This window comes from Macrobrachium rosenbergii, chromosome 57 (assembly GCF_040412425.1).
Source record: "Macrobrachium rosenbergii isolate ZJJX-2024 chromosome 57, ASM4041242v1, whole genome shotgun sequence".
NCBI classification, from domain to species: Eukaryota; Metazoa; Arthropoda; class Malacostraca; order Decapoda; family Palaemonidae; genus Macrobrachium; species Macrobrachium rosenbergii.
In genome coordinates this window covers 16727358-16755354 of record NC_089797.1, presented here as the reverse complement: position 1 = coordinate 16755354, position 27997 = coordinate 16727358, and the positions used below count along the sequence as shown (strand labels likewise).

Genomic DNA, 27997 nt, shown 5'->3' with positions numbered 1-27997 from the left:
AATCAAACAATGCTGAAAAGAGGCTTTTATTTCTCTCACTTTCATACTGCGTTTGTCACAATGCTTCTGACCAGAAAATGCTGCAACAACAAATAACAGTACATGAAAGAATTACTTAACCCACCCACACAAGAAAAAAAATCCAAGAATAATAACAAAACGTGGCTATAACTAGGAATTTTTAATAAATAACTTTCGGACCCCATTTCAATGTCAAAAATCATGAACAGGAACAGATAGAAATATGTCTGAAATTACAGCATTTCCCGACATGATTTGTGAGCTAGTTTCTCTTCCTACACCCTTTTGCAATATCCCAATTTGAGCCAAGCTCTAGAGGGGGGGCAATGACCTGTAATGCCCTTTGTATGATAAAAAAAAGGACAGTTTGAAGTTGCCTATTCATGCAATTACATTCAGAACTACTGCACCTGCCTTTACTATCTAAACTAATATCACATTTCTTCACATCCAACTACGATGTGGGCACTGTTCCTTGTAAAACACAACCAGTAACGAAATAGTGCAAAAAATCCAGTGAAAATTACTATAATACTGTTTTGTACAGGAAAAAAAAAAAGGGTTGCTTCCATCTGCGTTATCTGAAAATGACTGCATGCTAAGGCAACCAATAAACTAATTCCCTTGGAATGAGACATTGGGTATAGTTTGCAACAGTGATGGTGGTGATAAGGCTATACATTTTTACTTCCTCTTTCGCACACACTTTATTAATAGAAATGCTCTTAGGGTGTTTTACAACTCACACATGTGAAATATAAATGCTCCATATATATTTTCCTTTCCAACAGTTATCTAGCACACTAATACATATGAAAGAGGATGAATTAAGCAATTTCAGTGATCAAAATGTGAGTTTACTATAAAATGGATGAGAATGTGACCTTGGGACATTTGGAAATTTTGCATATCTAAAGCCAGAAACGTTTTGGTAGATCCAGATGCTCAACTGTATTAGTCCATTGTTTCAGTATGTACAGTTGGATGAATGTTGAAACTTAGCACGTAATGCATGAAAACCTCCCCATTTTCTGTGTCTTTAAATAACGAGGGGAACAAGGATGATGATTCATGAATAATTCGACGATTGTGTCATCACTATTATTTACGGGGGAAAGAGCGGACTGAACCTCACCAATCTTGTTGCCAGGTACAAAATGTACATCAGTCTTCACTGAAGTTGCAAAAATAAATTAAAAATGTATAAAAAAATTGGAATCCTTTGCCAGTAGAAAAATCAATGACAAAAAATTGACTTGACCAAGTACTGTAGTTAACCCACATTTTTTACCCTTCCCAATTTTCATTTCTATGTTATTTCGCAGAGATGAAACTTAACTATCACAAAAACTTTGTTTCAATCTTGACTAGTAGCTGTTAAGGAATGATTTTGGTAATCACAAGATCAAGTTGCATTATTACCAAATAAGTGTAATCTTTAATGAGATTGAATTCCATCACAACCATCCAATTATAGGAAGGTTTTTTACTTTTTGAAACACTACATAAAAATTCTATAAAGGGAGGCACTAGGTCTAAGTACACATCTTCCGTGGGAAAAGTGTTTTTGTGTTCACAAAATGGAAATCAATCAAATTCTAAAACAGTTACTCAAGTGGGAATAACTAAATTACAAAAGAAGCCACATTTAGATATTGTGAAGTTTCTTTACATATCACTGTAGTTTCAGTCATCACCTCAAGCACCAGTATTTTCCAAGTGGCCATTGTTTTAGTTACTTATCAAAACAGCAATGTTCACTGAAGCACACCATTCTTCAAAAATTGTACAATGACCCTCCAGTAAGCTGAAATTCTTCAGCAGTCCTCCTCCTGCAGATGTTTGGACCACTTGTGCTGCTGCAATCATCTGCGTAAGATACAGGCTGCTGCACTGGACGAGGTTACCTAGGAGTTATAAGTATAGAAACGCAGGCCGAAGAGCGACTACAATTGGTCAATTTTAACGTCGGGGAACAAAGCCACCTCTGGGACCACCTGGACCACCTCTGTTATTTTCGCGATTGAATCCACCCGGTCTACCTCCACCACGACCTTGTAGGCCACCAGGGGGACCTTGGCGCATTCCTCCACTTCCACCACTACCACGGCCACTATTGGGACGGCCCATACCACCTCCATCCATTCTCATGCGGGCTTTTTTCTCTTCGACATTCAACCGATGTTCACCGTTAAGGTGAATAGGCTGAAAAAAAAAAATACAATTAACCATTTTTTTCATGTCAAAACATAGCTTTAAACTAAATATCTTGTTCTATTTAACATCATAATCTAACTTGACAACACTGTAAAAACCTCAACTGTCTTCTATAAAATGAAACATGAAGTCTTTACTGAAATAATTTTTCTATTCATTTTCCCTGGACAAAGTCATTAATTCTTAACTGTCTGGTGTATAATTTAACAAGCTCTATAAGAACCAAGAACAAAAAGCACCGCTCAACTTAAGAATCACTTGTGTTAACGAAAACCATTTTGATATGCTGTAGTTTATTCAAACCCACTGATTCTTGTAGATTCATCTGCACACACAACGTAACCTCTGTCATTGATATGTTCACTGTAAGTTTTTATACAAGCTTCCCAAAGCAATGTTTAGTAGTAATGAACCAGTTACAGTGTCTTACTCTTACAACATTAAATGACTCTGCAGCCATCTTTTACATCCACAAACCATAAAACTGTATTACCACTTGTCTCTATCAAACAGACAATGAAACCCTTAAGACTTTAATGAAACCCTTAGACTTTAAGAAAATAAACTATATATACATATAATTGTACAGCATCAGTTCTATAAACCACATCAGTGTTTAATTATCTACTCTAAATACAGAAACCTTTTCAGCAACTGATCTGAATTTCTGACTTTTCGGCAACTTTCCTCATTGCATCAATACTAATCCTTTTGTAACCTATAAAGTTATGTTTTCTGTTGTGTGTCACATTGGGGCTAAAGAACTCCTTTGCAAATGTAACAAGTTTAGACCAATAAGAACTGTTCAGTTGCATGTTTTCAGACGAAACTTCACAAAGGAAAACAATATGAATTTACTTAATCTTTGAAAGAAAGTTTTTCACAAGCTGAAGTAACCATAGGTCCACCATCACTCTCAAAACATTTGCAAAGTAAATCCAACACTGCTAATTTATCTTAAAAGAAAAAACTACATAAACTGAGAGCATCCTTCATTAAGGTTGCTTTGGTTTACAATGACATAAAATCTACCACATACCCTTGAGCTGAGGGCCCTAGAAACAGCGCCTTCTTCCTCAAATGTAATGAAACCAAAGTTCGGAACTTGACCCTTTGGACCAGTTTTGCCTTTTGCTGTGTTGATGCGAATATCGACAATTTTGCCAAATTTAGAAAACTCAGCCTGAAATAAAAAATTTCAATTAACTTCTACAATTTGGTTTCTATCGTTGCTGTAATAGAATCACTCGATATAAAACAAGAAAAAATAAACAAGACATCCAACTGCTAATGCGAAGAACAGAGAGGTGTTACCAGGTGAATGTTTACAATGCTGAAGATAAAACCCAAACTGAAAAAAAGATTTGGAAACCCAGTTACACAGCAAAAATTTTTAAATAATGGGAAAAATTACTTTAAATCATGGGTCTTACAACAATGTGCTGTGATTTACGAATAAAAAAAAAAAAAAAAAAATTGCAGAGTTGGGTGTCTAAATTCTGCATAGCCATGTGGGAAATGCTGTCACACAAGCACATATACAGTTGGTGGTACGAGGGATTAAACAAGTTGTTAGGGACAGAAAAAAAGTTGTTAGGGACAGAAAATAAAAACAAAAAACGGACAGATGAAGGTTTAGGACACAACAGAATAGAAGCCCACCTCAGCACTATCCCAACTCCATAAAAGGAAAATCCAAACCTACAAAATGAAAATGTGGTAAAAATGGAAATGACAAATGATAAGAGCATAATGAGAACCTACCACAAATTGCAAAACATGTTAACATTATCACATTCATGGTTTGCTTGTTGTCCCAATCGTCACAAAAAGGTCTAATTCTTTTGTTCATTAACCTTAAAGTTGCAGCAACAAAATCAGGAAGAGAAACTGGCTGTTTTCTTGAATCAATACATTGTGCCACTTCCTCAGATATCAAAAACTATGGAGGCCAGGGGGCTGCAAATTGGTACGTTGATCATCCACCCACTAATCATCAAACATATCAAAATTGTAGCCCTCTAGCCTTAGTAGCTTTTATTTTATTTAAGAATTAAAGTGAGCCATAATCATGCAAATGGCAATGCTAGACAGGCCACCACCAGCCAGGCTGAAAACTTCATGGGCCACGGCTTGTACAGAAAACTTTGGGGATACTTTAACCTGTTCTTAAAATTGCCATATACATCTGGGTTTAACCTTCTGGCTTCTCATTTTCATAGTCTGTGTTCCTCAATGAATATATTTTTTTGCATTACTATGTAACTGAACAAAATTCAAAACATGTTTAACGCAATAAAATAAAAAACTATTAGACCTGTAATAATTCAATTAATGTGCCTTTTATTCATTTTAAAACTGGTGCTGATCTTCATTTTCTATAAAAATGTCTGTATGTCATGTTCTTGTATTTTCTGAACTTTGCTGTTTGAACTATTTTTTTATACATTATGAAAGTATTCTTTCATTCATATAAATAATCCTATTTCCCATAATTACAAAGAAATCTCCCATTCATGGAAGTGGTCTAAATGTGTCTAAAGGAAGATCAAGCAGTGGCCCTTTAAAAATGTACCTTTTTAAGGAAATAATTCCCAATTTCAAAATGAGTTAAGCACTTTAACCATCCCAAAAATTACCTGTCCTAAGGCAATAGGAAAACTGGCAGCTTTCATCAGAACATGCCACGTTTCTATTTTTAAATTTTAATTGACAATGACAATAAGATGATGATTTCAATATGAAAAAAATTACAGCAAGAGTATATAGTATATATATATATATATATATGCCTGAAACTAACTCTAGATTTATCTAAAAAAAAGATTATCTGATACAAGATAATGATATGTATGGCATAAGTGCACTGACTCAATTGAACAGCCCGAGTCCCTTCCTAAATTTGTTGCACTATTCCAAACACCAATGTCCCCCTGAATTCCAAAGTCAATAACACAAAGCTACTTTTTACTGAAGGATTTAACAAACAAAACTTCAATTCCAAAATTACCTAAGAAAGAAAATGTTACATGTCAGGAGTCTTAAATTTAGAAACTACTCAGTAAAAACTTGGAAATATCAGCACATTATTCTTTGTTTACAATCTTGCTGAATCTTTCTGGATGATGCATATTCTCACCTTCAGCTCTTCTTCACCTGCTGCGTGTGGAAGATTTCCAACAAATATCTGCTGACTATCTGGTACAGGTGGAGCTCTCCTCCTCTCCTCTCCACCCAAACTCTCTGGAAAAGGAAAATAAACAGTACAATGAATACAAAACCCATGCAATACTCAGCCTAGATGATCAGGACACATGGCCTGCATATTTATAGCTCAAAAATAAAGAAATAAAAATAACCTACCAATTTCTGCATTATCTTCACTATTGGGTCTATAAGGTCTGTCTCTTGGTGGTCCACGACCTTGTGTGTTTCTTTGAGGACGCTGGTTGACTCCCCCCACAGGCTGTGACTGATTCTGGCCAGCAGGAGCAGCAGTTGCAGGAGTACGATTCATCTCTACACGATTCTGTTAATAAGACACCATTAAAATAAACATTAACACCTAGAAGTACCTATAGCAACACGGCTGTAAAATTCTCTGCCCAATTGTACAACAGACTTCCCTCCCTCATGTACAAGACCTCATTCCCAGTTCTGCCAATTATTTCAATACACACCCCCTGTTGTGATGCAGACTGTGCCGGTGGTGTTGGCTGTGGTGGGGGAGGTTGGGTGACAGAAGGAGCAGGAGCAGCTGCAGCTGCAGCAGCAAATCCTTGGGAACTCTTAAACAAGTTAGCGAACGTCTTTGGTTCAGCTGGTTGAACAGGATCAGGCTGAAGTGGAGGGTCAGGATCAGGAGTTTCCTTTTGAGAAACCACTGGTTCATCCCAAGAGGCATTTTGAACCTCTGCTGTGTTTCCCCAGCCTTCAGGGCCTGGAGAACCCCACCCTTCATCCTCCTGAAAGAGAAATATTTACTAATCTTCCTACATCACCCTATGCTACATGAAAACAAAACTGAATCAACTATTTTATGCTCTCCAGCATTATTAACACAATGGTATAGTATTGCATCAATCAATGTTTACCTTTTCAGGTGAGGGAATTGGTTCTGGGGCAGGCTCTGCCTGAGTTGGTTCTGGAGGGGTAGGAGACAAAGGTGGAGCTACAGGAGTTGTTGCAGCTGCAGGTGTTGATGGTCCTGGTGGAGGAACAGCTGCAACCTGCTGTATGAAAAAGAGAAAGCTCATAACCTATAACAACATGTTCCAGAAAACATTACAAGGTACTAGTCTATCTAAAATGCAACCCTTCCACCATAAGGCAATTCCTAATCCACCAGAGATGTTTTATATCATTCCAAATTATGTTTTATATCATCAAAAAATATATAAAACTGAGATAAATTTACTGAAAAAATTACATATTAATTCAGCTATCATGTTTCAGTGGATTCATAATTCCAAACCACCTTAAACATTACAAGGGACTTCAAACCAGATCACTTTCAAAGAATTCTGACACTGAATGGCAACAATAAATGAGAGAGAGAGAGAGAGAGAGAGAGAGAGAGAGAGAGAGAGAGAGAGAGAGAGAGAGAGAGAGAGAGAGAGAGAGAGAGAGAGAGCTAGCTAGCTTAAAAGTGTAGAAATCCTTTTGGCTTGAAAAATGCTCATCTACGATTCACCCCTTCAAGAGAACATACAGGGATAACCTTTCAACTTCCTAACTATGACTTCATGTTTTGCATGCATGCTGTCTCTATTTTTTTTAAAGACAAACTTATCTCTTTCCAGAACTGCTTGCTTTGTCTGCATGTTTATTTCGTTTGTTGCCTTCACAGGGAAACTATATTGGGTTCATACAATTTAGGTAAAGACTATCTTATCTATTTAGATGGGGACTTTTATTCAGTAAGGTATTAAATACTAAATTACTATTTCTGGTGAAGTTCTGATCTTAAGATTGTATACAATTCTGCTGTGGAAAGCAGAATTGCATTCCAAGAACTGATTTCTAAATCAGTAGACTATGCCTACCGCTTACAATATTGTGGTGCATGCATGCATGTGCATTATTTTTAAGGTAATATAAATGGATTTATGTTTGGATTTTGTATATTCCGCTATCTTACATCTTGGCATTAGTTATCAAGGATGTTCCTGCTGCTACTACAGCCAGTAATGGGTTTTCCCTCTCTCACCAACAAGATATTTAGAACCAGCAGAATGTACTGTACATCAGTGCAGGTCTTTGTGTGCTATTTAGGATATTTTAGGATTTACATGCAGTATTTTGGCGTATATATTCTTGGAAACTTTATCCTACAGCAGGGAAATTACTACAGTAACTGAAAATGTGGTTACAACCACAGCCACAGTAAGCCCTGTCTCCATGGCCCTGATATCATGTCATATGACTGTAGAAATGAAGAAAGAAAGAAAAAAAAAAAAAAAAAAAAAAAACGAACTGCATAAAATGTCTTACAGGTGTAGGTGTTGGAACCGAAGGAGCCAATGTCGTCTGGGGTGTGGCCGGTGGGGTTGGCTCAGGTTCAGGAGGGTGAGGCTGATCCATTAACTGTGGCAGCAGAAGTGGGGAAACCTGGTGAAGGCAATGGGCCTTCTAGTTCCTCTTCCACTTCACTTCCACCCTCATCACCAGCTTCTTCCTCACTAAACACCTACATGGACAACAAAGTAATGATTTAAACAGTCCCAGCACTCTTAAAATGTGACCAAGCAGTCGCTTTAAACTGTACAAATAATATAACAATAATAATGATGAAAGACCCAAACCAAAATATACTTATACATAACTAGTTCCAAGTTCTTTTTACTCCAAATAAACAAAATTAAATTCATTTAACACTGCAAGTCAACTATCTAATATTCACATCCAATCCTTTCCTTTAACTACTACTGTGCTATTAAAATATTCACAAAAACAAAAACACTTTAGAACATACCTCATCCTGGTAACGGAAAATGTCATTGTGCACATAGTACTTCTTGGGAGTTTGGGGGGCTAGCACAAACGTTTGCATGAACCTACGCATCGGCATACCATTATTAGACAATTCACCAGTCACCTGGAAAAATTATTTTCATTCATCAGAGTATAGTGGACAAAAAATCTAATTGATGGTAAACAAACAGTACTGATATCAATGCAGAGATCAATGCATTTTCCTTTGCAAGAACTGTTTTACAAAATGAATTCAAAGTAAATTAATCTGTTTTAACAGACAACCATGACAATACTTCTAGTCAATATTACCAAACATTTATATTTCATGCTGAATGCTATACAACTGCATAATATTCAACTTTTGTGAATACAATGTCCATTATTACAGCAGATGCAACTCACCTGAATGACCACCCCATTCCCAAGAGTAGCCTGGGCATCTACCATTCTAATCTTGGCATGGCAGTCACGGAAATTAAGGCTCATTATCATTTTGTGGATGTCAGCTTGTCCTATTATTGGTTCGCTCATGGAGTTATGGCCCCCATGCATAAATGAAGAATTGTGACTAAAGAAACTGAAAGAGAATGATTAACAAAGATTTTAAAAACTGATTTATCAAGAAATAATTAATGAAAATGAATTCAAGTAATGACAGAACCTCTTGAATACTTACAATTTAATAATTATCCAAAGCAACAGAAAAAATTTTTCAATAAATTAATTAGCTAATGTTGTTGGTAAAAACTTGAAAAAGAATTACACAAAGCAAATGTACCAATTCTGTATTTAGTAAAATATACTATTCTCGAATGTATATATCCATGTGAATGAAGGAAAATAATAATATTAGTAATTAGTCAACACGTATTTGAAATTATAGAGCTCAATTTTCAATTAATTTTCAACTCGTACTATATGAAAATGTATGAAACTGTGCTGTAAATTTCCTCACAACCTTGTATTCAACATTAGCCTAATTTCTATTATCAAGTTTTAATTTTTAACTATAGTATAATATCCTTGTCATGTAAATATACAAAAATAGTGCATATCATCAAAACATAAAAGACTTATGACACTCCGTAATTTCAAAAATTTCAACCTATTCCATTCCTCTTCTTCATCTTCCCTCCCTGGAAATTTACTCTAAAGCAGAAGTAGCAATTTGCAATGCACTTATTCAACACTGTAACTACAGTTTCAATCACATTATACATAAGTTGATAACATTGGTTGGATAAAATATCATGAACAAACATTTGTGTTAAAAACCTGTAACTACATACATTCATTTCTCAGCTCTATATAAGATGTACATGTAACAAGAACCAAAATAATGTCATTAGATATATAGCACAACTGTAAATACACTACAAATATTTTTGTATTTAAGATCATAGTAATCTTCATGATCAGTGTCTGGTGATGGCAGTAATTATTCTACAACACCAGTGTAGTGTGACGTTTTTTTAATGTGGTTAAAAGTAGCTTTCAACTGTCATAGGGCATGATTGCCAGAGCAAGAATATTTGCTTTTGACCACCAAAAGATTAAGTTTAGCTATAAAGGAAATTTCAACTCGGGGGGCCTGATGGGGGTCATCTGATGGGGGGACTGGTGTTGCATTGAAGGGTTGAGTCATGTGGGTATTCAACAAATACCAATGGGTTGGAAAAGTTGAGAGACCAAGATCGGTAAAACAAAACTTGGTGAAATAAACATTATCCAAAATTTGTTTAACTTGTTTTATTAATCACAGCTTCATTATTCCACATTGTCTGCAAATGACTAAAAATGGTGGATTTTATTCCACATTGTCTGCAACTGACTAAAAATGGTGGATTTTATAAATTAAAATATCACTGACAGGAACAGGTATAGGTATTTGATCTGATCACAGTTTTGCAAGTTTTAAATGTCTACATATAAAGCAGGGACTCAACATCTTTCAACATTCATACAATTTATATAATTTATGGAATGAAAACTTTATTCTGAACAAAGGTAGTTTTTAGGGTAAGTCTATAACAGAGCTTCTAAAACACTTCTAAAGCCACTGGAAATTACAAATATTTGTGGTGGCATGTTTCAAGTCCTAATTACTGTGTTGCAAACAATTCCGTTGTGAAAACAGATACCTAGTAGACTAGAACTGTCATTTCATCACATGATACTTCAACCAATATTATAGATGAAGATGTGGATCTGTCCATATAAAATGCATAACTTGTTCTGGGCATCCTTTGTTCCATTGTAAGTTGCTTGATGCTAAGGGGAATATCGATAATTTTTCAAAAACCACAAGTGTCAAGACACTTTATGCACAATGCAAGGTGAAAATTCTGATACTAGAAGTGTTTCATTTACATTCATAGAATAAAAAAATTCTGTTCAGTTCTAATTGGGAAAAGCTGTGTCTGTTTATAAAAATATAATACGTCTTTCATTAATAATCAGCACGTGAATCAATGAATCAGTTACGTAAACTGTACGGTTATGAAGTCACAAAGAAAAAGTGGTTAACCACTTTAAACTAGTACAGATTTACTTAGGGACTACTTTTCCACTGCAGTGCAGATTCTCAGACCTCAACTATGAATTGGATCTAAACTTTCCAATGCTGACTAGTAAGTTTGGCTTTCATAGTCTCTCGATTGATAACACCTGATTTGTGCAGTAAATTCTGGGTTGAATCTGTCAGCTTTCCAAGATGTATATGACAAGACTTTAATCTTTGCCGTCTGCAGTTACTGCGAAACAAGTAAAAGCTAAGTACTTTAATCTTTGCCGTCTGCAGTTACTGCGAAACAAGTAAAAGCTAAGTAATTTTAGTTTGGCTGACAAGTATCAAACTCACTCATTTTTAATTCAGCATCAAATTTTCTTCTTGATATTTATTAAACATGACTTATTATAATATGAAGAGAACTGAGAGTTGACTAAGACGACTCGGTATCTGCCTTCACAATGGCAATGATTAAGACGATGCTGGGCATACTTCAAGTTTTAGGCAGTATAGCACATGGTCAAGTCAAACATATACAAGCTATTTGTGATATCACTAGGTAAAACTGATTTGTGATGTTTTTGGCAAGAAAGGGCATTGTGCCATTCAAAACGCTTCCTTGTGGGGCACTGGTCTCAACACCTTGGCAGGATGGAAGCTTTCATACATGAAGTATATAGATGCTCTAGACATATCCTCAAAAACCAACAGCTTGTAAACGTTTAACTATCTCTCTTAGGATACCAGGATGGGGTACAACAAATATGCACTGCAACAAATTCTTAAATTTATCAAAACATATTGCAACTATCAATATATAGTGAACGAAGATCATTTTAACAGAAAATCTGATGCTAGTTGTTTTAATGATGAAAACATTCCCAAAGACTGCATATCAGGGACACACTTTGTTAATATCTAATTCTCTGAATCCCTTATATATAATCAATTTTCAATACCTAATAAGAAATGACTTTCCTAAAGCTGTCGTGAATTTTCAATCACAGAGGCAGCAGCAGAGGAGTGTTCAGAGGGACTGCCATAAGGTGGTGCCCATCAATCAACCACTATGAAATATTTTTAATTCCCAAATCTGGGAACAAGGAATGCCACAGGATCAGAAGCCTGGAGAGTAACTTATGACTTCCAACATGCCCTTCTCCAAAGAATGGCCGGCCCCACCACAAGACTTGAGGTGAGCAGATGCATGAACTCAGTGGCCCGTGTACAGAAGGTGAAAAGGGGCAAAATGAACTCACTACCCTATGTACAGAAATACTGAGCAGTACTTAGGATGGGTCAACTTCAGACCGTGTAGGCCCTGACATAAACCTGATCAAGTACCAAACTTAGGCAAACTGTGCTACTTCTCAAACTAACTCAGCCTTTAGTCCAAGGAAATGAATAATGTCCCTGCTGTGTTTACAAAGAAACAATGACACATGAAGAGTCAGCAGGAGTCCTCACCTCCCTAAAAAGGTGTGGGTGGCTACATGCAACAGGTCATACATGGAGGACTGAGCATGGCTACATGCAACAAAGGACTGAGCATGTTTAAACTTGAACGTGTGTAATGATATTGCCTGTGCCCATTCAGCCACCTTATAAAAGTTTATACCAAATACATAAATATTAAGGAATACAACTTTTACTTTAGTACAGAGTAACAAACTGGTTTTACTTTAATCATGTTAAACCCTTTCTTCTCTAGTCCCCTACTCTACATTATAAAGGTATCAGATATCTTCAATTCATTTGGCCTATTAACACAAAGTCATCTTCATTCAATAGCTCCTTTGAAAGATGGTTAATACTATATGTAAATAGCAAAGATGAAGGTACGATAAGAAAAATGAAGCAAAATAGCTAAAACCATGAATGGGCATAAGACTGACTAATGAGTCAAGAGCTTGGACTGCATGAAAGAACTGAGCTAATTCTTTGTTAGAAGAACGAGATTTGGATCCTGAATGAAGAGGAACATTGCAGCAAAAGCAGTCAAGGCCAATTACCTTCTGTGTACTCTATGTGAGGAATGCTAAGGGTGAGGAGGGAGAGAAACATGATGATGAATGATGAATAAATAAATATTTTGAGGTAGTAAGATCACATGATTCATCAATAACAGGCTAGTCAATATACGTAGAGCAAGTCTGAGAAGGGTAAGGCTAGACTGAGAATGTTGTTTGACAAAAAGTATAGAATAAAAAATTTTTCAACATGCTTTTATTAAAGTGCACTAAAATATTAAATATAAATTTTTTGAGACATACCACAATTTTCTTACTATTAATCACATCTACAACAATTAAAGCGTGGGTCCCAAACATACAAGGAAATGCTACAAGAAAAGAAATATACTTTTTCATTTCTTGTAGCATTTCTGTCCATGTTTGGGGGCCATGCTTTTATTTTTGTAGACATGATTATTTGTAAGGAAATCCTGATCTCAAAACATTTGTTTTTCACTTTTTAATGCATTTTAATAAAAGCATTGATATCCAGTCGAGCCAAAGGTGGTTTGAAAAATCCGTTGTTATTAATTTATTCTGCCAAGTCAAACAAGTTGTGAAAATTCGAAGTTTCATACAAATCCTGAGATACTGGGAGAGGTCGCAGTTGTATCGTCAACAGGACTGAGTAACCATGCAAAATTCCAAGTCCATCAGACAAAGGGAACAGGTGGAAAATTGAGTTACAAGATTTGACCAAGACACACAAATAAAAGCATATTAAAAAGGGGAACCCCCACTTATATCCACACGTACACCTGCAAGATTAATTAAGCAACAATCTTAAAACAGTGATTCACAGAAAGTTCATGCTGGTGTTAAAATTTAAAATAGGAAAACTGCCAGAAATACACAAGTAACGTTGGCTTTGCTTTTTGGCATCTTAGCTTTGACTACATATTTCAAGATACATATAGTATATAAAACAAAACTTACACCATCACCCAATAACTGTATGCAACAATGAAACAAACCTATTATTTGAAATACTAAAGCCTAAAGAGGATACCCAGCAAAACAGTGCTTTTCATCAAAAAAACAAGTTAACAGCACATCATAAAACAACAGTGTTTAGCTCTACCTGATTAAACTTTAAAAGTGAATACTCACCGATGAAGGTGCATGGGGGCCTTGTTGAGCACCGTGTAGTACTGGCGCACAAACTCAAGGCCAACACATTGCGGTGATGGAGTTTCCATGACCATCCTCTGTTAAAACTCCTGTAACAAAAACATTTCAAATTAATTTTCACACTAATGGGATAATGGTATTAAAGGTAGGAACAACCAGTGCTGTATTCAGTGAAAACATGCAGTACTCAAGAGTTATATGGACAAAGTGTAAAAATATTCATTCAAACCCCAATTTAAATGCAGTAATGATGAAAAACTTCTCAAATTATATTTAAAACTAAATAACCTCCAGGCCCATGTGGAAGTTAATTTGCCAGAGAGAGAAAACTCCCCTTCACTGCTGTTATAAAACTAATGAAGAGAAATAGAAGGCAAAGTTGCTTGGTATGTTATCCAGGCAATTTCCTATTTACTAAACATTTCTTGGATTAAAATTCTTGCTTCAAGACCATTGCTCTTTTTCAGGTGACATGACTATCCTGGAGGGTTTCTTTTCCCCTGCATAAAGTACTACCTTAAACATGGTATTTTCAGAATAAAATTAAGTTTCATATATACTTACCAAGTAATTACACAGCTATACTTTTCTACTCGCACAGCAGTTAAAAGTCTGAAGTTTGCAGTAGCAATTAGATTGTTTTTAGTGCAGGTAACTAACCCACCCTCTATAAGGGAACAATAGGTACAACAAAACAGATATAGCCACTTCTTTTGTGCTTAATGTCCATCAGAGGGGAGGAGGGATGGCTCTATGAGGGGAGGAGGGATGGCTCTGGTCTTGTAATTACTTGGTAAGTATATATGAAAACATTTTATTATGAATTACATAGCTGAATCCCACATTGATAAGTGGTGGGATAAATGGACATATTCTGTTCCAAAAGCAGTCAGATATGAGGATGAATTTGCAACAATGTTAGCATTGATAAAATGCTTGTTATAACCTTACCTGGTAAGAGAGCCACAGCAGATGATTACTGCCTTGGTCTCTGCTCATCTTGACCTGTAGCGACTTAGTGGAATGGTCGTGATAGGTCCCTACTTTTAAGAGGGGGCTTTGGAGTGAAGGAGTCTTCCTAACACCCATAAAGCAACAGAGGAAAACTGCCCTTGACCTGGCCACAGTATCAAAATACAATAGATCAAAATAAAAGTTACCCACACCAACAACAATCAAAATTAAAATCCACCATACCACTACCACAGACTGGTGGGCACTCTGGGTACAAGTAAACCCCCGCTTCCCAAAAGAACTTGACACCCACAAAATTCAAGGGGAGGAAGTTATGGATAGGAAGGGTTGCTTCAGGGTTGTTCCTAAGCTTCCTCCCCCAAACACCAAGCCAGTCCCCAACAACGGACCTAAGGTACTGAAATTTTCATATGTTGCTTCAATTTCTTTTAGATGGTGTGAGGCAAAAATGGTTTTGCATTTCCAGTATGTCGACTAGAGAATTGCTGAGAGCGACATTTTATGCCTGAAGGCATATGAAGTGGCGACAGCCCTAAAATCATGTGGTCCCACCTTAAAGGCAGGACGTCGTCTTCTTGAGTGAACGCCTAAATGATAGACTTCTAAGACAAAATGACTGCGCATTCTTAGACATGGGTTCTTCATGGAACACCAGAGGTTACTGGCAGGGCCTCTGATCTTGTTTGACCTGTCTAATAAATACCTCAGCGCCCTCACTGGGCAAAGGACCCTTTCCTCCTCCTTTGGTCCTAGAATGTCCATGAGGTTTTAAATCGAGAACGAGCGTGGCCAGGGATTAGACAGGGACTCAACTCATTCTTAGCTAGGAAGCCAAGCACAAAGGTGCAAACAGCATCTCCCTTAGAAAAACCGATGAGCTTGTCAATAGCCTGCAACTTGCTTACCCTCTTAGCAGTGGCCAAGGCTACTAGAAACTTAGTCAAACTCTTGAGAGGCTCAAAGGCAGGACCTGTTAACCATTTAAGTATTACATCCAGGTTCCATAACAAGGAGTCATCCTTCACCTGTTTAGTAGTCTCAAAAGACCTAATCAGATCCATCAGGTCTTTTTTATTAGAGGACAAGTCCACTCCTCTATGGCTGAAAACTGATCTCAGCATAGACCTGTAGCCCCTAATAGAGTCGATGGAGAGAGTCCATTGGAGGTCCTGAGAAAAAGAATAAAGTTCGCCATGTGGGTTACAGTGGTTTCAGCAGAAGAGATATTGCTGCTGCACCACCTACAAAAGACAGCCCACTTGGCCTGGTAGACTCGGGTGGTATACTTACATCTACATCTAGTAATAGCTTCCGCAGCTTGCTTTGAAAAACCCTCCACTCTGACAGACAAGTCTCCAGATAGTCTGAAGCCTGTCAGAGATAGACCAGATAGTCCTTGATGGAATTTCCAAATGATGAGGCTGTTTGAGATGATGTGGACTTTTATGTAGTAACCTTGGAAAGTCCAAAAGAAGCTTTAAGAAAGTCTGGGAACCATTCTTTCAGATGCCAAAAGGGCACTAACAGGGTCATCGATACCTTGCTGTGCGTCTGGAACTTGTTGAGAACTCCCCTCACCACGCTGAATGGGGAAAGGTTCGACCAGTCTATCAGATTGGCATCCGTCGCCCATGCTTGAAGGTCCAAGACTGGCGAACAAAATAAAGGAAGACGGTACTTCTTTGATGTGGCAAGCAGTTCCACTGTCGGCCTGCCCCACAACTTTCAGAGGCTGTCGCAGACCCTCGAATTCAGGGTCCACTGTCGGGAGGACTTGACCTCATCAACTTAACCCATCTGACAAGACGTTCATCTTGCCCTGGATGAATTTGGTAGCAAGCCTGACCCAATTCTGGTCTGCCCAAATGAGCAGCTCCTTCGCTGCCTGACAAAAGGAGAACAAGTAGGTTCCACCCTCATTCCTGACATAGGAGAGAGCCATGGTGTTGTCGGAATGTGCCACCACAGTTCTGGTTGTTACTGCTTTCACAAATTGCTTCAGGTCCAGACGAATGATAGAGAATTCTTTGGCGTTATGTGTAGCTTCCTTTGCTCTGGAGACCATGTGGCAGCAGCTTCCAGAGTGTCCAGTACAGCTCCTGCATAAAAGGAGAGATCGGGGCTCAGCAGATGTAGAAACTTTCCCTCAAAGTCTTTTCCTGAAGTCCACCACCGATCCTCCTTTATCGCGTTCGTAACTGGGAACGTCACTGTGTCTGGTTGCTTCCTTCTGTCCCAGCTTGCTCATAGAAAGAACTGAAGGGACCTCATATGAAGTCTTCCTAGCTTCACAAACTGTTCCATGGATGAGAGGGTTCCCAGCAGACTCATCCATCGATTTGCTGAGCAATATGGAAGCGAAAGAAGGTCCTAAACCAACTGAAGGCAGGACTCTATCCTCTTTGGGGAGGGAAAAGCCAAAAAACAGAGTTGATCTTCATCCCCAAATAGAGAATCTGAATCGGGGTTAGTTGAGACTCCCCTTGACTTATTAAAAGTCCGAGTTCCTCGGCAAAAAGAAGGGTAGTCTGCAGATCCTTCATGCAATGCTCCTGTGACGGGGAGTGGACGAGCCAGTCGTCTAGGTATAAGCTTATTAGGTATAAGCTTATGTTCATACCTAGGAGATGGAGCCATGTTGTGAGGGGAGACAAGACTCAGAAAATACCTGCGGGGCAGTGGAGAGACCAAAACAGCACAAAACTGGAAGACTCTGCCCCCCGAAGACAAACCTCAGGTATTTCTGGACTCCGGATGTACTGGAATGTGGAAATACTCGTCCTGCATGTCGAGTGTTATCATCCAGTTACCATGCTGGATGGAGGACTGGTCTCCAACTGCCCCTCCTCCCCCCGGTGACTTTGGGGACCACAAAAAGTGGTTGTAGAATCCTCTCAAGTCTGATCCTCCTCTACCTCTATGGCCCTTTTTCTTAGGAGGGATGACTTCCTCCATGAGGGCTACAAACTTCTCGAAGCCCTCCAAGTACGAAGTCAATGTGATCGGTGAATTCACAAGAGGAGGGTACTCTAAGAAAGGAATCAAGTAACCGTCTTTGTGAACCTTGACCATCCAAGGTTCCACACTTCTGGCATTCCACCTTTTCCAGAAGAGGGAGAGTCTGGGCCCCCAAAGGCACCCAAAGGATAAGGGAGTCACTTTTTTAGTAGGTCTTGGCTGAGGTCCTCTTGATGGACCTTGCTGAGAAACACACCTTGGAGAGGGGCCTCGAGAAACTCTGTCTGCCCCCGCCCCCAAAAAGGATGCTGCTACAGAGTAGAGGCAGAATAACAGAAAAGGCAGAAAGATCCTTGGGGCACTTCGATGACTGAGCAAGCAGGTCTTGGGTCAATTTTTTCTGCAAATCAGTGGCAATCGCCTTAACCACTGATTGTGGGAACAAATACCGTTTGCCCAGGAAAGAGTACAAAAGCGCTCCTTCTTGACAGACATCACTCTGTCTGTGGTGAAGGAGCACCACAACTTCCTCTTCTTCAATACTCTGATGGCAAAAAGACTCGCTAATTCCGGGGAACCAACTCTCACTGCTTGATCGGCACAGGGTAACACCACCAGCCAATCTGCTGACAATTCAATGGCTAAAACGTTGTGGTCTTCAATTTTCCTAGGGAGCGTTCCTACTGACTAGTCCAAAAAAGCTAAACACTTCCAGTTATCGGCAGGGATTCCACTCTGACAGCATGACGATTAGCAAGTCACCGATAACCAAAAATCAGTGATTTTCAGCGGTTATCGATGCTATCGGTGCTGATAACCGGGTATCAGCACCAATAACCAGAGATCAGTGCCTCTGCTAGGTTAAGTTTCGGTGCCAATACCTGACTATCAGCGGCAACAAGCAGATATCAACACATCAGCTCTGAAAATCGCAGATTTTCGTCACTAGGCAAGCAGCATAAAAACCGGATCGCCAACAACCAAGGACTGTCTGTACTCTGAACAAGTGCTTCACAAGGTGGTAGAACTCTGATGAAGCGAGGAAAACCTTAGCCAATGAAAATGCCGATCATCGAGCCAAGTCTATCAGACCTAAGAAGTCACCTTGGGAAGAGGCAGCACTTCTCAAGGATGGAGCTTCTCCAGTCTAGTGGGGGAGTTATCTCCTGGCCATCAGTCTTGCAGGGGGAAAGGCAAATGTGGTCTTCCCTTGCTCCCTCTTCACGGGCAACCAATCCTCTACCTCCCTGAGTACCTCTCTTGCAGATGGAGAGAGAACCATCTTAGGTAGGCACGAACTAGAATCAGCTTGGTTTCTCTTCAGAAACGTGGACGCTAGTGACACTGGAGCAGCTGGTTCAAAGTGAGAGGGGAAGGTTGCCAAAAAAAAAAAAAATACCTCATCAGGGAAGCATACGCTGCAGGAGGCTCTTGTACTACTTCCTCATCTGCAGAAGAAACAGGAGACAATGCAAGGTCTTAAGAAGGCCTATGCAAAGTGGGAGCCATATGAAGTAGGCCCAGTACATCTAACTGCTTCCTAATACGAGCAAAAGAAGGATCTTCAGGCACGAGAGCAGGTGAAAAAGATGAAGGCAGGCACTAGTAGAAGTCGGGCAGTCAGTTGGCGTCGAGCGCTTAGAAGTTGGAGCCGAGCTGGCCACAAGCAGGCACAACCTGGTCGCTTGTGGGTGCCCAGAAGAAGAGCATTTCTTAGAAGAGCGCTTATGAGCCAAGTACTGAAGTTCTGCATGAGGATGCTCGGGCAAATGGCAAACAGGGCTGCGCCATATACTGCAACCTGGCTGCAGGATAGCAAAAGGGTCTCTTGCACGCTTCAGTGAATTGAGAGCAGCCTCTCTATCATGACGTCTCTTCAAGGAATGAGACTCTCCCAGGAAGCTCCAAAAACACCTCATTCACACTGGAGTCACTATCGAAGTTACACAATAAATGGTGGGCGCTTACTGTGACGCCTTTCCAACAGCTGTCAGAACCACGAACCACTGAATCGGACAAGGGGGTGACTGCCTATGGGCCAACCCCACTTACTTCCTTTGGACCTCCAGTATGTCTACTTCCAGGATCATGGGTTCGTGACAGTGACCTTCATCTGGGAGCATCAGCGGGACGGACAGCCACCTCCTCCACTGGCACTTGCTTAACACTCTGTACTTCGTCCATCAGGACCTTAAGCGATTCGCCCAACTTCGACAGTATTAAATGTAAAATCAAAATTTGCGATCAAACCTACCCTCAAGGCTGGATATGAGATCGGGTTCGGAAGCATGAGAGCCAGGGATAGGAGCTGATGGAGAATTAAAGAGGACTAAGGATGGGGGATAAAGCAATGGCAGGGGAAGAACGAATGTTATGGTCAGCGAGTTGAATGTTAGTGACAGGTTGTACACTCTGAGCTCTACTTTCAGCTCTGACAGCTGCCTTCCACTTCCTATCTCTATCTAATTTATTGAAATGAGACCTAAGAACCTTCCATTTCTTCTCATCCCATCACATTCAGCACAGTGAGATCTATTGAACATTCTTGTCCTCTACATTTTGCAGATCACATGACTATCATAGGTTACTTTGGTCATCTGGGTCTTGCAACCCTCCCTACAATATCTAACATTTGATGAACTGGAATTAGACATCACGAAAAAGAAACTGCAGAACATCAACTAGGCTAAGCTGAAAAGCTACTAAAACAATCAATACTTCACCAAATCCTTAGGAAAAGTGAAGAAAAAACCTCAAATTCAACCATCAAAACATTCGTTGTTGACGTCAAAGTATAGCTTTGTAATTACTTGGTAAGTTACATATATGAAATTATGCCATTCACTCCCAGACATATCAAACCACTTGTGTGGGAACTTTAAATTTCTTGTTAATTTCTAGAGGGACTTTTTTTTTGTGAAGTACGTTCTTGTTTCATTTAACATTTTATAACTAGCTGAACCTCAATCCGACAAATTATATCAATCTGATAATACTGTACATGTGCATTGTAAACTGGTAACCTTTTTTTTTTTATCTAACAAATTCAACATTCTTCTCTACCAAAAATGACCGATTACTACCACCTCCTATGATGCTACCATGAAGAACGAAAGAGGTGTCTGAAACAGAGGAGAAAACAAGGGCCTTAACTATGATAGGGAAAAAGGAGGTAAGGGGTCTTTGGCTGCTTCCTTGACCAAACCTGACCCTAAAAGCTGTTTCTTACTGCACTTCCCCATCACTGCCAGGTCATGGGGCACTGTTATAACTATAAGAATGTCCATACTGCACAAGTTTTAGTTTAAAATTCATAGTGTTCTTAAAAATTATACCTTGCCTCATGACAAGAAATGTCATATCTTAGAGATAGTCAACTTTTCCCACGACGAATGGATGACACAAAACTAGAAAGATTATCTCTCAGCTGCTGATAACATGTTGGAACAACCATTATTACATAACAAATTTAGATACAGTAATCTAGAACACATCACAGCAGACATATCACTGTACTGACATCACATTCTACCACTCAGCACAATACAAAAGGATGAAAAAAAAAAAAAAATGGTGTCAAATTTTAAAATTAAGAAAATGGACAACATCTCCTCTGCTACTCATTTCTGAAGATTTTTATACATAGTTCTCAAAATTAACAATGTTTTAATAATATAGCACATGTATGCAAGAGTGAATATGCTGGCCACCGAGTGACCACCATGTGATGATGTTCTCCCAACCTATGGAGTAAGATATAGGGAGCAACATTCAACCAACAGCATTACTCTCACAACTATTAGCGAGTTAGCAGATACACAGCACAGTACATTGTTATTCGAGAAGAGTAAGGAAGAATCCACTAGATCCATTCCCCAAAGACAGCCCCCACTATAAAAATTTGTCTTGAAGTCTGCAAACATTGCTGTTTCTCCAAGATGATGGTCAGCATCCTTCCTCTTAACACCAACAACCTCAGAAACTTTTCCACATCTTCCTCCATAAGATAAAGCAAGGCCCATCATCACAAAGAGCCACAGCACAAACCAGAAGCTGCTTGAAGCAAAACCATAGTGACCAATTTCCTGTCTCCTGTTCAGAAAAGGAGAAATCTCCTGCATACAGCCATTTCAAACCTAGGGTGCTTGTTAGCCTGCACACTGACAGGTTTATCTGTAAGAGCCCAGTCTCAGCCTCCTCCAGGATGTATACATAATTTCTAATGCTATGTCAGGATGGGAGCAGCAGCCTTGCAGTGTGGAGGGAAACAAGATCTCCAAATCCCAAGATCTACATCAAGCCCATCCTACTCAAGTGTGCAGACTCAGAAAGAAACCCAAGGCACACAATGGAGGATACTGGAGGTCAATGAATCCCTCTGGTCTCTTTACTGAGACTACCGAGCTCCCAAATGAGCAACTGACATCACCAAAATGCCTCTCCAACTCAAGCCTCTCTACATTCTACAAGCAAAGGATCATCAAGTTCTACAAGCAAAAGGACCATCAAGCAGAGATGAGTCCACATGTCAAGTTGGATCCTTCAATGAAGCAAAGAGGGAGACAGTAGCGTGACCTTGTCCCTGCTCTGGGTATTGAATCTCAGAGACACAAAACCACAGTCTGAAGACATAAAGCATGACCCAACAAGAAAATCTTTGCTGCCCTAATGACCTATGACAGAACAAGCATCTACAGGAGTAGTTCCTTCATCACCAAGGAAGCCTCAGGGGGTCAACTAGAAAAATAACCTTTGTAGGGTCAAGGGTTGGTACATATCAAGGAAGGGTTCTTAACAGCTGAGCATTTGCCCTCAGAAGTCACCAACAGAACTTTCACCTTCTTCCTCCCCAAAAAGACATTTCTTCCACTGGGCAGACAAACAAGAGGCACTCCACCCAGAAGAGCGAGAGATGACAATACTAATGACCTCCTCATACTTCTATAGAATGAGAGTTGGTGGCAAATGAATCATGCACGCAATCAATCACACCTAGGCCACCTACAATGATCACTCTTATGAGAAGAAATTTTAGGTACCATCATTACAATCACAAAAAGAATATTCCACAACAGTGAACCAATCTAGAGAAATACTCAGAAAGTCAGCTTCAACACCAGCCATGAAGGACAAGGTGCCTTTAGTCTATGTGCAAACAGCAGCCAAATAAAAAGTGCATCATTTGCCAGGTGAATGAGTGGGTTCCTCTCCCCAACACTCACCAACCATACTTAATAAACCTTTTTATCAAGTTTCAGCAGTCGAAAAAGTTATTCCATATAAAAGATGACACCTTATTCTCGTAAGAACAAATACAGTACGCCTACATACAAAGAAACATGTACCTTACGATTTTGATAACATTTTTATAAAATTTTTCAATGTGACTGTCTGTCCAAAGAATCATGAAATTAGCTGTTCAGTGCATAAGACAATGTTCACAAAAAGTCATCCATGGAACTTGTTTTCTTTCAAGTTCTCATGAAATCTGGATGTGGTACAGTATAGGCTATTCCCAAGTTTGTGGTGCCGAGACAGATTGATTTGGACATTAGCCAATGCCTAATCTGTATCTGTGGTAGAAGTTACAATGATTGTTAGTCAAACCCATGCCTAATAAAATGGTCACCACCTCTCCTATGTCTCATAACTCGTAAGTGGTTTAAAATAAATACAGAAAATAGAGTAGCCTGAATAAATAGCCTTGTAGATTAAGTTCCCAATTCAGAAAATTGCTCCACTGGCTGAATTAATTTCGAATAATTCTAAGGAGGAGCTCCACACGGAGATATTGTTTAAGTTATTTTTTTACTCAATAGTGAAAAGGGTGTACATGATGCAGTACAGGCAAGATAATTTGAGAAATTTACCAAAATAATGTGAGAAATTTACCATCTTTTGTTTAGGGTATGTTTTTACATTACAGTAATCTCAGAGGGGCTGGTACTAAACATGGCATCCTTCAGAACTTTTCTATGTCAAAACATATAAAAAAACACAGTAAATTTCTCATTTTGATGTCTTTTCCTATTGTCCAAACAAACATTTCATTACTAAATGTCTCCGAGAAAAGTTCTTCCTTAAGTTTAGTATTTGGTCTCCGAGAGTTCTTCCTTAGTTTAGTATTTGGAAGATTTACTGCAAACTACTGTATATTTACGACTAGCTGCGAACTAAACTCTACCAAGTGTCTAAGCCTTGGCTCCTAGTGCCTTCAAAGCCTACAATGGGTGTAAGTTTTATAGGATTGCTTTTCTAGCCCAATGTCCACATTTTTTACATATAGGCTTCATCCAAGGGATCAAATGACAAAGTCACCCACCTAGTGGGTATTGATAATATGGTTCAAGCCAGGCCTACCATGGTTGATTTGGGAAATTATCCTTACCTAACAAAATGCACACTACAGCAAACTGCAAACTCGCAGTACCCTTAGCTTGACCCATAAGCTTTAAGTTCGCCCATCAAGCCTGGCTAACATAGCAAGTTTCAAAACTTCTAACAAATCTGCAGTCCCTAAGACATCCTGTTAACCTACCTAAGAATAACGTAACTGAGCTGGCAGCATTTATCTAAGGAAATTAATTCCTCACCAAAATATGAACCACAATTTAGTATTTAATTTTTGTTCCCGATTTGGTGTGTAATTTTCTATCAATGCTATTGTAAACCCATTATTTTGTCATTTTTTTTACATCTACAGTACAAAATTTCTCAGCGTTGGAGCTTTCTGTTTGTTCTACAGTATAGAAGTTCTCAAAGGTGGAGCTTTTTGTGTGCTCCAAGTCTCCTTAATATGCTTTCTACGAAAAAGGTGCTAAAATATTTACCAATGCATCGTTTCCCATTTGCATTTTATCCAAGCTCTTTGTTCATCTTTTGACAAATTCAAGTGCAGCTCCAGCTGGATTTTTTCATCCCACTACATCTGTAAGGATGCTTTCATTTTGTTATTTTCATCTGGAAATGTGGACAGGTGGACTCATAGCCTGGTTCTTTTCTCCAATTATGTGGGATTTAGGAATTCAGGCTCTGAATGAAAAACCTGCTTCTATATACTGTATACTATGTCATCGTCCTTTAGGTGCAAACTTGACTCTTGTTCCTATTATTAAGCTATTTAGGCTTTACTGAAAAATTTTGCATACTGTACAAAGCTATGCTTTCCATGATGAATTACTCGCAATCACTGAACTAGGAAAACACCCTGAGCTACTAGAGGAGCACAAGGTCCTGGGAGGGCAACATCCTTGTAGCAGGAACCACAATAGGCACAAGCACGTGGAATGCACAAGGTCAAATTGGAGATAATGGGAGACAAAAAACACTGACGAATCACACACATTGATGGCTGGACCCCTTAGGCTATATCTGACAATTAAGGGGCACCACAAATAAGAAACATAATGCAAGGCAAGGCAATACTTCTGCAAGTTCTGATCCTGATTAAGGTTAAGGTTATTGTTTTGTTTCCATCCTAAAAAACCATTTCCTACTGAGGTCTTTGTAACTGCAAAATATATGGGGGGAGGGGGGGATCCATTACCTCAACTACTACAGTAATATGATGGCAAAATGCCTGTCAGAATTCTTCATAACACTGAAACAATCATATTTTTAACTTCATATAAAGTTATGGGGTAATTCTACAGAAAAGCTCCATGGGGAACTGTGTTTAGTGCAAGCTCTTGGGGATGAACAAAAAAGCACAAAGGATGGTAAATGTATCAAATATTACTAAATTTCTCAAATTTGGTAAATTTCTAAAATTATCTCTCCTGCACTGCACTATATAATACACCTTTTCAACATCGGTCAATCAAAAGTCTTACTATTGTAATAAACAATACTTTAGTGAGGGGCTCTTCTATAGAATTAACAAATTATGGTTTAAAGTCAAATTTTACCTGTTTTTTTTGCAACTTGTATGACTTTTTGTGTAACACCCTAACTGCCTGTAAGGGGGAGCCAGTCGAGTATTTACCTTCTTGCCAAATACATGAATCTTACAATTTCTTCCATGTTTAATGCTTTAGACCATTATTACTGCTGCAAAACAATGTCTGCATTATTCTGATCCCTAATCCCTAAGCTACACCTGAAAATTACAGTGGGACCCAGAGGTTTTTGCATGACTTTGGTTCTCTGGCAGTTGGTCTGGTCATTACCACTGTTAACTTGACCAAAAAGTCAAAACTGAATTAGCCTAAGCTGTCAAAATACACCATATTCTGAGGCAATGGGCTCAGACTTGTCCATAATTGGCTAGTTGCATAAGAGTACAAAATGTAAGGCTCATGTATTTTCTTGGATCATCATTGTAATGCAGAGGCAAAACCAAGCTGGTTTCAATGCTGTTTTTTTTTTTTTTTTTAAGCCTGTCTACCACCAAACTCAAATTTCTGGTTTTACCTGTAAATTACTGGTTTAAGTGATGTTATGGAGGAACTCTGCACAGAGACACTGTTTACTAATGAAATTTTTGGGCTGAACCCAACAGAAAAGTGTGTAGCCTAGGCCTGTTTGATGCAGGTCAGGTCAGATAATCTGAGAAATTTACCAATGTGAGAAATTTACAACCTCATTGTGTATGTTTTATGTTAATCCCAGGGGGCTGGTACTGAACATGGCATCCTAAGGATCTTTTCTGTGTAAAAACATGAGAGTAACTCTAACATAAGACAGAAAATGTCTATTATTCCAGTATATTTTTCAAGTCATCTTACCTAGCCTATGATACACAACTACACCCATTTATATTAAATCAGTCAACCAACTTTCAGCAATAGGCAACATCTCCATGCAGAGCTCTTCCTTAGAATGGCCCTAATAAGTTAGACTTTATAGTTAGTTTCTCTTTTCCTAGGGCAGGAAGCATTCCCACATAACTATGACGCTTGGGGTTGTGATAGGTGTGTAGGGTGGCCCCCAGTCAGGTGATGAGTCAAGTCCCTAGGTTAGGTTAGGTTGTGGTAAGGTATATATACATTTTAATGGTGCAATTTCATAATCTTCAATAAATTTGTGTATACTATCTTTACTGGATACCCATGGATACCGGTGGGGTTAAAAAGTAGTACGGGGCCTGCAGTGGGGAGTTGCGTAAAGGGTAGTAAAAAAAAAAAAAAAAATCAAGAGGTTTGAGGTCGAAATAGAGGCCCGTATCATTCGAGACATACGAGAGTATCGGGAATTATTTCCGCGACTAAATCATGAATTATTCCCGAGGCAAACACTTAACTGTGCACACAGGTAAGAGTTTACCGCGTCTACACTTGCATAATGGCAGATTCCGCTTAGGTTACCTTGCTACTTTCGAATATTAGGGAATCTTCCACGTGGAGCGACTTCAAATACATATTTCACCACGTTCATTAACTCCCAAAACGAAAAAGTAATAAGGAGCGGAAATTGCACTGCCACCAAGGAAACGTGTCTGGGACAAGGCGACATGCTCTGCACCACGTTTACGTCGCTGCGATCCTCGCAAAAGGGACAACAAAGAGCTTCAAGCTTCTTCCAAATATCTATTACTTCACAAGACCAATCGTGCTGAATTAGGCGGCAATTTGCAGCGATTTATGAGTGATCAAAAGCGGGGGTTAATGGATAAGGAAATTTTTTCAGTCTCCCAGGTACCCATATTCATATTTCTCCATCGAGCACCAAACCACTGTAATTTTATGGGCCAGCGAGGTCGCCAATGGATTAATTTCGTTATCCCACTGTGAAACTGACTCAAAATTCGACAAAAAGCCCTCGTAGCGAGTGCAACTTCCAAACCTAAACACACAAAGAAAACACCAACCTGACACTTGCACACTAAATCGACATCAACACCGGTAACTTGTTATGCTCATTTCGCCACTATTTTTCCTCCAAAAAACCCTACGGCAAGCTTTTAACGCTTCTCTAAGCACAATCTTCGCACAAAAGACGCCAAAAACAGAAAAATTTACGTACTTCACGAGCGAGTGATGTTATTTGCCGAAAGAGATAACGTTATTTCTCCCTTCGCTAATAATGGCTGCTGTTTGTAGTGGATGCGTAATGGCGAGGGCGCATACAGACGGTGTCTCGACCCAAAATGCGGCCATGCGGTCTCCCTCGCTCTCTCCCACTCGGCCGTTTTGGGAACGAGGTTCTCTCTCCTCGCCCGCCACCTTCAAATTTGGTTGCGCCTGGTCTCCATCTGTTT

The 27997-nt window shown here is 39.1% G+C and overlaps 1 protein-coding gene across 1 annotated transcript; it reads right to left on the bottom strand.

Annotated features, from left to right (window-relative positions):
- Window positions 1-13: 13 nt before the first annotated feature.
- On the bottom strand, window positions 14-27922 carry LOC136837063 (ras GTPase-activating protein-binding protein 2-like). Its single transcript, XM_067101655.1, is given in 12 exon segments — window positions 14-2226; window positions 3278-3421; window positions 5378-5481; window positions 5602-5767; window positions 5919-6203; window positions 6333-6470; window positions 7732-7809; window positions 7811-7927; window positions 8213-8335; window positions 8617-8791; window positions 13846-13955; window positions 27763-27922. Coding segments are annotated over 11 exon segments (1668 nt in total). The 5' UTR covers window positions 13941-13955; window positions 27763-27922; the 3' UTR covers window positions 14-1983.
- Window positions 27923-27997: the final 75 nt, after the last annotated feature.